Genomic DNA, 10,000 nt, shown 5'->3' with positions numbered 1-10,000 from the left:
CCGCAGGTGTCCGGGTCCTTGCCTTGACACGCACACGTACGACTGCAGGGGGAGACAGTGAGCACAAACCTGTCAGTACAAACACTAAATCCTAGCTTAACATCCGTGGACCTGTAATTATTAAACCAAGTCGGTTGCCTGCATCTCACCCTCAGGCATGTTTTGTCTACGGACACCCCTGCCTAGCACAGGAGTCTACGGACACCCCTGCCTAGCACAGGGGTCTATGGGCACCCCTGCATCGCACAGGGGTCTATGGGCACCCCTGCATAGCACAGGGGTCTATGGGCACCCCTGCATCGCACAGGGGTCTATGGGCACCCCTGCATAGCACAGGGGTCTATGGGCACCCCTGCATCGCACAGGGGTCTATGGGCACCCCTGCATCGCACAGGGGTCTATGGGCACCCCTGCATCGCACAGGGGTCTATGGGCACCCCTGCATCGCACAGGGGTCTATGGGCACCCCTGCATCGCACAGGGGTCTATGGGCACCCCTGCATCGCACAGGGGTCTATGGGCACCCCTGCATCGCACAGGGGTCTATGGGCACCCCTGCATCGCACAGGGGTCTGTGGATGAGTTGGAGGGTATGTTGTCTCTGGGCACAGCCGTCACTTACTCATCGTTCAGGCCGCAGCGCCGGCTGGTGGGGTTGCCGTACTTGGTGAGGGTCTCGGAGAGCTCGCGGTACAGCTTGTCACCCAGCGCCTGGGGGACGCCTTCCCATGCCATGATGAGGATGACGATGACGGCGTTGGCACAGTGGTGACCCGCCCGGTGACGCACCAGACACAGCAGCTTCTCTGTTGTGAGGCCACTACGACGGATCACCTGGAGAGGGAGAGAGAGAGAGAGAGAGAGAGAGAGAGAGAGAGAGAGAGAGAGGAGAGAGAGAGAGAGAGAGAGAGAGAGAGAGAGAGAGGGAGGGAGAGGAGGGAGGGAGGGAGGGAGGGAGGGAGGGAGGGAGGGAGGGAGGGAGGATGAGAGAGAGAGAGAGAGAAGAGAGAGAGGAGAGGGAGGGAGGGAGAGAGAGAGAGAGAGAGAGAGAGGGAGGGAGAGAGAGAGAGAGAGAGAGAGAGAGAGGGAGGGAGAGAGAGAGAGAGAGAGAGAGAGAGAGAGAGAGAGAGAGAGAGAGAGAGAGAGAGAGAGGAGAGAGAGAGAGAGAGAGAGAGGGGGGAGGGAGAGAGAGGGAGAGAGAGTGAGGAGAGAGGGAAGGGAGAGAGAGGAAAGGGAGAGGGACGGGAGAGGGGAGGGAGAGAGGGAAGGGAGGGAGGGAGGGGAGAAAGCGGGGGAGAGAGTGTGAAAACGAAGAAAAAAAAAACGGTAAAAGAAAGATGGAGAAAAAAATATTAAAAACGGCATCCATTTATTTTTGTCCTTCCCATAAGATACACACCCAACCACCCACACACACACCACATTTCTGTGTGCCACTAATGGCCCCTCCATCAGAGGCAGTTTTAAATCCATGAAGCCATTAGCAGGGTGTGTGAGAGGTGGGGGTGGGGGGTGAGAAGTGGGGGTGGGGGGGGGTGGGCTAGCAGACGGCCAGTAGTGAGGCCCCCTGCTGCTTTACAGTGTGGGGGGTGAGAATGTCTGCAAGGTGTCTCCGTGTGACACCTCATTACACACACACTCTTCTTAGATATGGCTCTGATTGGCTGTCAGGGTTGTCAGGTGGCACAAAGGACCAGTCACACCTCTCTCCAAAAGTGTCTGAATGGACTGTCTCAACCTTCATGCTGTTACAAAACTCCCATTCATTTAATAATAGTAGAACGCATTCTCTTTGACTACATTATAAAATGAAGACGACATGATTGCATACTTTTCGCTTGCATTTCTTTTATCATTTGATTTGGGCAGAATGTAAAAATGATGATGCAAGACTGATGAAAAAGCAATTACAGGCCTTTACTGCGTCATGGAAAATGGCTTTTAGTAGACTTCCGGGTGTAATTCATGTGCAGTATTGGTGGGGCATATTTACTGGGTATTACTCACCCATTTGGCGATGGGGACATCCCTGAGAGCCTCTTCCCCTCTCGGCCCGTGTAGAGCACCTTCTCAATACGGACAGCAGGTCCTTTCTCTCCATACCTACACAGTTAGAGTGGGAGATATTCCTTATGGGTTAGTGCCGCACAAAATCGCAGTCATTTTATAAGCTGTTATTTTCCATTTGAGATGGGATTTTGGCCCGCGTTCTACACCACCGTGTTTTACACCTCCGTGTTTGACACCACTGCAAGCCGAAAGGAACTGTTCTCACTCCTCTGTGAAGCTTTGCAGAGATAGGGGTAGCAACCTTAATACGCTGGAAGATTATTTTAGATAACATGATCTGTGTGTGTCATGGAGGAAGACATAGTCTTGTTTTTAAGTGTGCGTGTGTGTGTGTATGAATGTGTTTTGTTGTGCATGTGTGTGCGTCTGTGTGTGTGTAAACTTCTGTTGTCTTATGCACGCGTGTGCGAACACGTGTTTTAATGTGCACGTGTGTGTGTGTGTGTGTGTGTGAAGCTCAGCATCGATCGGAGGATCGCTCACTTCCCAGCCCATCCTCTCACCCTCCTCTCCCCTCGCTGTCACTGCGATCATGTCAGGCCTGCACAGTCCCGTCCAGCATGCTGAACACGTGGCCTCTCCTGAATAGGGGCCAGCCCTCACCCCCACCAGGGGCCCCCGCTCTCCACAGGGGGAGCCCACCGAGGGGGTCAAAGGTGGGTCAGGGTTCACCCAGACACTATGGAGGGCTTTAGTTCTTACGTCACCCTTCAAACAAACAAAGAGAGCCCCAACCCCCGACCCTTCACCCCCTCCACCTCAACTGACAGTCTCAGAGGAGGGCCGAGTCACCTTCCTATAGAAACAGACCGAGCTATGGTCTCCCCTCTCTACCCCCCCCCCCTCCCCCCTCGGCCTGACACTATGGAGTGGGAGGAAAAGGTGCACAGTCAGGGTTTGTCAGCACAGATTACAATCCTTATCCCGGCCCTTTCAGGACCCCCAGATCCTCATACAGCCATGGTGAACTAGCGACTGGGATATACTTGGATTAAGTTGACTTCATTCTGTGGCAACGACAGTGTTTGGAGCCTTCTCAGTACTCTCTCCTACTGTCACTGTGATCGGCTCCACCACATTGAGTTCCCTCGTTTCTCTAGTAGGTTTCTATCCTCCTCTGACCCTATCGTCTCGCGGTGCTTCTGCTGATGCGGCCACTTCCTGTTTCTCCTATTGGATTCTGGGTCAGGGATTCCCTCGGGGACAGAATCAGAGGAGCGGGGGAGGGGCGAGGAGGACAATGTTGAGAGAGCGAAAGAGAGAGAGCGAGATAGTGACTCTCAGCTGTGTGTCTAGGTTTAGTGTCAAGACACAACGGGCGAGAATCAGCAACTCAACAGAAAGAGAGAGAGAGAGATAATGTGAGAGGGGGGGAGAAAGAGAAATAGAGGGTCGGTGTTCAATCTTGTATGCTAGGGGACATACAATTACACCACTGTTTATGTGTGTGTGAAGAGAACGTGAGAGGAGAGGAGGGCAGAGCCGGTGGAGGAATGGAGAGGAGAGAGGGTGGAGAGGGGAGAGGGGGGGGAGAAGGGAGAGGGGGGGGAGAGGGGAGAGGGGAGAAGGGAGAGGGGGGGGAGAGGAATCTCACCTGTTCTCCATCAGTTCTCTGATGGAGGCCACAGTTGGCCCTGAGCCAAGGTGATTATAGTACGGCCCTTCATCTTTCTCCAGGATTTGCTCTGGGAGGTTGAGGGAGAGATAGATAGAGATAGAGAGAGAGACAGAAAGAAAGAAAGAGACATGGAGATAGACAAAGAAATAGAGAGAGAGATAAAAACAGGGATAGAGAGAGAGAGAAACACACAGAGACAGACAGATAGAAAGACAGAAATGTAGAAGTTAACAGAGATAGGGAGAGAGAGAGAGAATCAGACAAAGAGAGAAACAGAGAGAGATTAGAACATAGAATCCATGAACATCTAAAGTCCTAGCGTGCAGCGGAAACTCAGACAGAATGTGAAATACAAACAATACAGCGAGGAAAACAGGAACTGAAATAAGGTTGGCTACACACACAAGTGCACACACGCTAATTCACACGCTAACCCTCTCTCCCCTGTGCAGTAGCTGGAGCAATGGCAGGAGTAGTATCTGGGGACAGCAGAGCTGTTGGAGGGAGTGAATGAGTCAGAATGTGTAGAGGGTGTGTGTGTGTGTGTGCGCACGTCTGCCAGTGAGGCAATCTGAGGTCACATTCCTCCGACAGAGCAGAGGAACCAAGGTGTGGTCAGAGGAAGGATGCGACATGGGAGGAGCCTAAACAGACTATCATGTGAAAATTGTTCTGTGAGTGAAAATGGGAGGCACTCTAACTTTGAGTAGGAGTGTGTGTGTGTGTGTGTGAGCGCATGTTTGAGCTTGTGCACGTGTCTCTGTGTGTGTGTGTGTGTGTGTGTGTGTGATAGAGAGGAACAGGTTCCACTGGTTGTTTTACTGTAATGTTGACATTGGGATTACGTGAGCTTCGCTCCGAGACCTGTTGTCAGGGTTAGGGTTAGCGACGGGGCAACAGCAACAGAGCCAGCTAGTGTTCCCTACAGCTGCTCTCCCCCTCCACCCTCTGGAGACAGCATGACTATGGAGCAGCCCTGGCCATTACACAAACCTTTCAATTAGCACACTAGCAGGAACACAGAGCTGTAAGGAGCTTTACAATGTTGTTTTTTGGTGGGGGCTCTGTGTGTTGGGAAATAAGGTTATCTATGTAAAGTCTACGAAACCACGTATTCGAACTTTGTGGGGTGCACTAAACCATAATTACTAACTTTGTGGAGTGTACTAAAATGTGCATGCTAACAGCTGCAGGCTGAAGGAGTGTTTGGTATACACTAGTATACAGAGAATTGCCTATGTGTGGCTCCAGCCCTCTTTGTGCTAACTCAGTCAGCAGTGGACCAACCAGCCTGTTTAGCTTAGCTGTGTCTGACTTCCCCCCTCCCTCCCTCCCTCTCTCCCTCTCTCCCTCTCTCCCTCTCTCTCTCTCTCTCTCCCTCTCTCTCTCTCTCTCTCGACCAGACCCACACAGCACAATGGTCTCCCTCTGCTGTTGTGTTGCTCCATTGTTCCTCTGGCCTTTCTCAGAACCTTGCACTGTAGCTGACTGTACTCGACACCCCCAAACACACACACACATACACAGCCCACCCTCCCTGGGCAACATGCACATTCTCAGACACACCCGCCTGCTGTCCAGAGAGAGGTGCTGGAGCAGAAGGGATTCCACCATCTGATGTAGCTACCCAACCACCCCCACCCCCCAACCACCCTCACTGCCAGAGCCTGGCCTACATGGGTAATGTGGTAATACTGATGTTCTGAAGTATTCATGAGGGAGCCATGTCCTTGGGATGTTTCTAAGAACCGAGCAGAATACTCTGCTGTAAGGACAGTAATGAAAGCCTGTTATTATTGTCCCAGGGTAGCTCAAACACACACACACACACACAAGTACACAAGAGCACACTCACCGACGCAGTCGCAGACGGGGAACTCCGCCTGGGCGTCCTTGGCGGGGGTGTCCAGCAGGCTCTTGGTGGGGGTGTCCAGGTACCTCATCGGGGACTCGAGGAAGCCTCGGAGGGAGGGGCTGCAGGGGAAGTCTTCCTTGGTGGGGGTGTCCTCCTCGGAGTAGCAGGTGGTGGAGAGCACGGTCACTCCTCCCGATCCCTCGATCTTCATGCGTTTGGGAAACGGGGAGAGGGGGACGGTGAAGGGCTCCTCTTTTACCGGGTGCTGCTCCGTGGGAGCTTCCTGGCGCAGGGCGAGGGGATGGGTCCCCTCGCGCAGCTCGTCCGAGGGGCTCTCGTTGGTGCCGGGATGCGCTGCTTCACTTTGAGTCCCTGACTCGTTCTGCTTCTGGTCCACTTCCATCTCCTGCCCTGCTAGAGGAGGAGGAGGGGGGGGTGCAGGCTGGGCGCTGGGCGTGGACGCCGGCCTGTCGGGTCCTGAGTTAGCGTGAACACCAGGCTGGGACTGCAGACTCTCTCCCGGCTGGGCCGACGGGGGGCTCTGCCCCGGGGGGTGGCTCAGAGGAGGACAGGGTTCGGACGCGGGGGTCTCGTCCCCGAACTCGGCTTCGAACTGGCGGATCAACTCCTCGAACTTGGGGTCCAGGGAAGAGAGGCCCGGTATCTGCGAGGTGGCGGACGGAGGTATGGAGGTCTGAGGTGTCGTGGTGGGGGTGCCGGCAGGGGCTTCTCCCTCTGAGCTAGCCTGGGTCTGGGGGGGCAGACACTGGGGCGGAGGGACGGCTTGGATGACCGTAGGGGTTTCAGACGTGGCAGCGGGAGCAGCAGTCAGGGGGGGGACCGAGGGGTGGAGGATTGATACCTGAGATTGGGCGGGGAGGCCTGGAACTGCTTGAGGGGGGATACTGAGGGAGAGAGAAGGTAGATGACCTGGGGCTGGGCTGGGCAGGACCTGGGCCGCAGTGAGGGGTGACGGTTTCTGGATGGAAATCTGACTCTGAGGCAGGAAGGTGGGCAGCGAGGCCTTCTGCTTGGTCTTCTTGATGACTATGGGCTTGGGCTTGGGGACAGGGGGGCCTGCCTGCCCCCCCCCAGCCTGCTTGACCAGGGGGGACGCCTGGCTACTCTTCCTTCTCTTGGGCTCCTTGGCTTCCTGCTTGATGGCTGCAGGGGGCAGGAGGGGCCCCTCCAGCCCTGGGGAGGTCTGGGGCCACCACTTCCGCAGGCTCTGACAAGCCTGGGGCCCCCGCTGGGCTGGGAGCCCCTGGCCCTGGAAGAGATTCCTCTTGTGGTGGAGGTGCTGCTGTAGGGCGGCCTGGGTGGAGAAGCGGATGGCGGCGCTGCCGGGGGAGAGGGGCGGGGCGGGGTACTGCTGCTGCCCGTTGGGGAGGCCGTAGCGGCTCATGGAGGCGGAGCCGGGGTAGTCCCCGAGGTCCACCTCCTGCTTCACTCTGTCCTGGCATGGGATCGGGCCGTGTTGGTGGGGGCCGGGCAGCCTGAAGGAGGCGCCGGGGAACTTCCCGCTCGTGTCGCCCAGCAGCTGCTTGAGCTCCGACATGGGGTCCATGGCACCGGGGAAGCGGGGCTGGGAGTCCGAGGCCATCATGGCCCACTGGCTCCTCTGCTCCGGGCCTTGCAGCAGCCACTGCTGGCCGGGGGGGTGAGGGCCCGGGGGGTGCCCTGGCACGGGGTACGGGGAGGTGGGGGGCAGGAGGGGGGAGGCGTGGGGGGGCTGGCCCTGGGACTGGGGCCGGTGCTGCTCCCAGGCCTGCTGGCTCGGCTGCAGGCCTGGAGGGACGGATTGTGAGCGCGATGAGGAGGGGGGAAGGTGAGTGCCGTGGTGGTGGGGGTGGTGATGGTGGTGGGCGGTGGGCACCGAGGCCTGGGGGCCGGTGGCAGACAGCTGGGTCAGAGCTTCGATGGCGATGGCTGTCTGCAGGCTGACATTCTTCTCCTTGGCAATGGAGAGGACCTGGGGGGAGCAGGGGATGGGGGGAGGGCGGGGGCCTGGGCGGGGGGCGGGGTGCAGGCTGCCGGGGGCCTGCTGATGGGGACCAGAGGGGGGGTTACCTCCGTTCACCTGGGGGTGCACTTGGTTGTGAGGGTGCGCTTGGTTGTGGAGGTGAGCCTGGTTGAGGGGGTGCGCTTGGTTGTTGGGGTGAGCTTGATTGTGGGGGTGCGCTTGGTTGTGGGGGTGCGCTTGGTTGTGGGGCTTCTGGGAATGCATCTGGTGGGGGGCGTCGGTCATTTTGCAAGGCCCTTTTCCGTCCCGGCCGGACAGCTGGATCCTCTTCTCCAGCCACTCCAGGTAGTCTGGACAATCTGGCCCGTCACAGTCACAATTGGGGGGCTTGTGTCCGTGCCTGGCCTGGCTCAGGGCTGTCTGCAGGGTGCTGAGGTCCTCGGGGGCCTGGCTGCCCCCCTCCGCGGCCCCCCCAGGTGTCCGGCCCCCCACCCCGCCTGCGTCCTTCTCCTGGCTGAACTTCTCATACAGCTGGACGGTGTGGGGCTGCAGCTCTGAGGAGGAGGAGGGAGGTAGGGAACCCGCACTGGCGGAGAAGGCCACCAGGTTATGGGCGTCCTCCATATCAGCCTGGTGGTCGCCAGGGGCTCCCCGCTCGCCGCCGACCCAGCAGGGAAGCTGCTGCTGGGGGTCGCTGGCCTTGCCGTGTCCCGACGCCCAGCCCTGTCCCGGGGTTACGCTCCTCGCAGGCTCCTGCTGCTCCAGGGCTGCCCCTCCTCCTCCGCCCTCCAGGGAACCCTCCTGTTCACCGGGGCACCGCCTCGGTCCATCGGTCGCTTCCAGGCTCAACGCCACCTCGTCGAGGCGGTCATGTGACCTGATTTCCATCTGGCCTCCTCTTCTGGGGCCATCCACTGGAACCGCGTCGAAAACAGTCTGAAAGGGAGAAAAGGGAGGGAGAGAAAGTGATGGGGAAGAATGAGATGGAGAGAGAGAGATAGAGAGAGAAGACCAAGGTTAGACATGTCATTAGCAACCAAACACTGTAGAAATAAAGGTTTTCAATAAAAACCGCACTCCACAAACATTAACTATCAACTGTGAGGCTGACATGAATGAAATGAATTCCCTTGGTCAGATTTTCTCTCTTTTCCAGTCTCTCTACACACACATTCACTCACGCAAGCACACGCGCACGCACGCACGCGCGCACACACACACACACACACACACAAGCAGGTCAGTTAGGATAAGGAACTGAATTAGCTGTTGCTTCAATAGACAGTTTTCACAAAGAGCCAGTGTTGAAGTAACAGGCCTTGTGACATCATTCAACACACTATTGCAAATCAGTTAGTTGACCAATACTAATGGGTTTACCATCACCTTGACAACACATGACTACTGGTCCAGATATGTTACTTGCAGTTCAATACTACTATGTTGCAGTTCAAAACTTCCATTAGAAATATGAAAGACGAACTCTCAACCCTGACAGGCACACCAGCCATGGTTTATCAACTGGTTCAGATACAACAGTAGCATGCTATAGTTCTATACAGTAATATAGTAGTTTAAAATGGTAATATGAGTCCTATCCAGCTTATCCAGCATTTTTACATCGAGTCAGGTGGAAGCTTTGCGTTTCTTTGTTTGCGGATGGTAAGGCTGCGCACTGACGCTGCTGGCTGCTGTTTGAGGATGTGTGGTGAACATAGATAACCCCCTGATGAACACGCTGGGCCGTAAAAGACGGCATAACAAGCTGCGAACACACCTCCCACTGCAGGCCTGGCTTCACAGGAACCCAGGCAACAACACAGCCTTTTAGACAGGACACTATCTTAATGACTCTGGACCTAGTCAAGAGACCGCCTAGCCCAACTGAGGAAGTATTTGACTGTGACAGCAACTGTTGCCTTGTAAGGACACACACACACACACACACAGGCAATGAAAGTAAATGAGAGTAAAGGCAAGAGCTGAGAGACAATATTGACAAAGAGAGCAGCTACATACATGTAGTACAGGAACAATGCACCTACAAACCTCATAGAATGACATGCGCACAGATAGAGCCAGCAGGGTAGTTCACCTGTACACCACAGTCATAAAAGACTAGGGTCCTAGCTCGCTGCTCCATTGTGGGTTCATAGTGGACGTGGGGCAGACATTCAGCTTCTCCATACTTTGAATATATGGAAATGAGCCTTTCGGAACTATTTAATCATTGGACAAGCCAGTTGCTCGGGGGGGGGGGGGGGGGGGGGGGGGGCAAGGGGTGGGGGGGTGACTGTTGGACAGCCGGCTTGCGATATGTGAGAGGCCAAATGTGCTCTTTCACAGACTAGTTTGGGGAGGGAGGGAGGTAGGGAGGGGGGAGGAAGAGAGTTAGGTTAAGCAGTTATGAAAACTGATGCGGTGTTCAAACAGCGTGGCCGCAAGCACTCGTGTTTTTGACTGCTCTCTTTTCCTCTTTTCTCTCTCTCTCTCG

The 10,000-nt window shown here is 56.0% G+C and overlaps 1 protein-coding gene across 1 annotated transcript in view; it reads right to left on the bottom strand.

Moving 5' to 3' along the window:
• The window catches only part of tet3 (tet methylcytosine dioxygenase 3), a 22,388-nt gene that overhangs the window by 9,346 nt on the left and 3,042 nt on the right, over nucleotides 1-10,000 (bottom strand). Inside the window, 6 exon segments of the mRNA XM_062451759.1 lie at nucleotides 1-42; nucleotides 623-834; nucleotides 2,008-2,024; nucleotides 2,027-2,103; nucleotides 3,665-3,755; nucleotides 5,544-8,442. The exon segment at nucleotides 1-42 is cut by the window's left edge and continues 109 nt beyond it. Coding sequence (XP_062307743.1) covers nucleotides 1-42; nucleotides 623-834; nucleotides 2,008-2,024; nucleotides 2,027-2,103; nucleotides 3,665-3,755; nucleotides 5,544-8,442 — 3,338 coding nt within the window.

The sequence above is a fragment of the Osmerus eperlanus genome, chromosome 25, assembly GCF_963692335.1.
Source record: "Osmerus eperlanus chromosome 25, fOsmEpe2.1, whole genome shotgun sequence".
Classification (NCBI taxonomy): domain Eukaryota; kingdom Metazoa; phylum Chordata; class Actinopteri; order Osmeriformes; family Osmeridae; genus Osmerus; species Osmerus eperlanus.
Note: the sequence above shows the minus strand (reverse complement) of the source record. Positions and strands in the feature narration are given on the sequence as shown.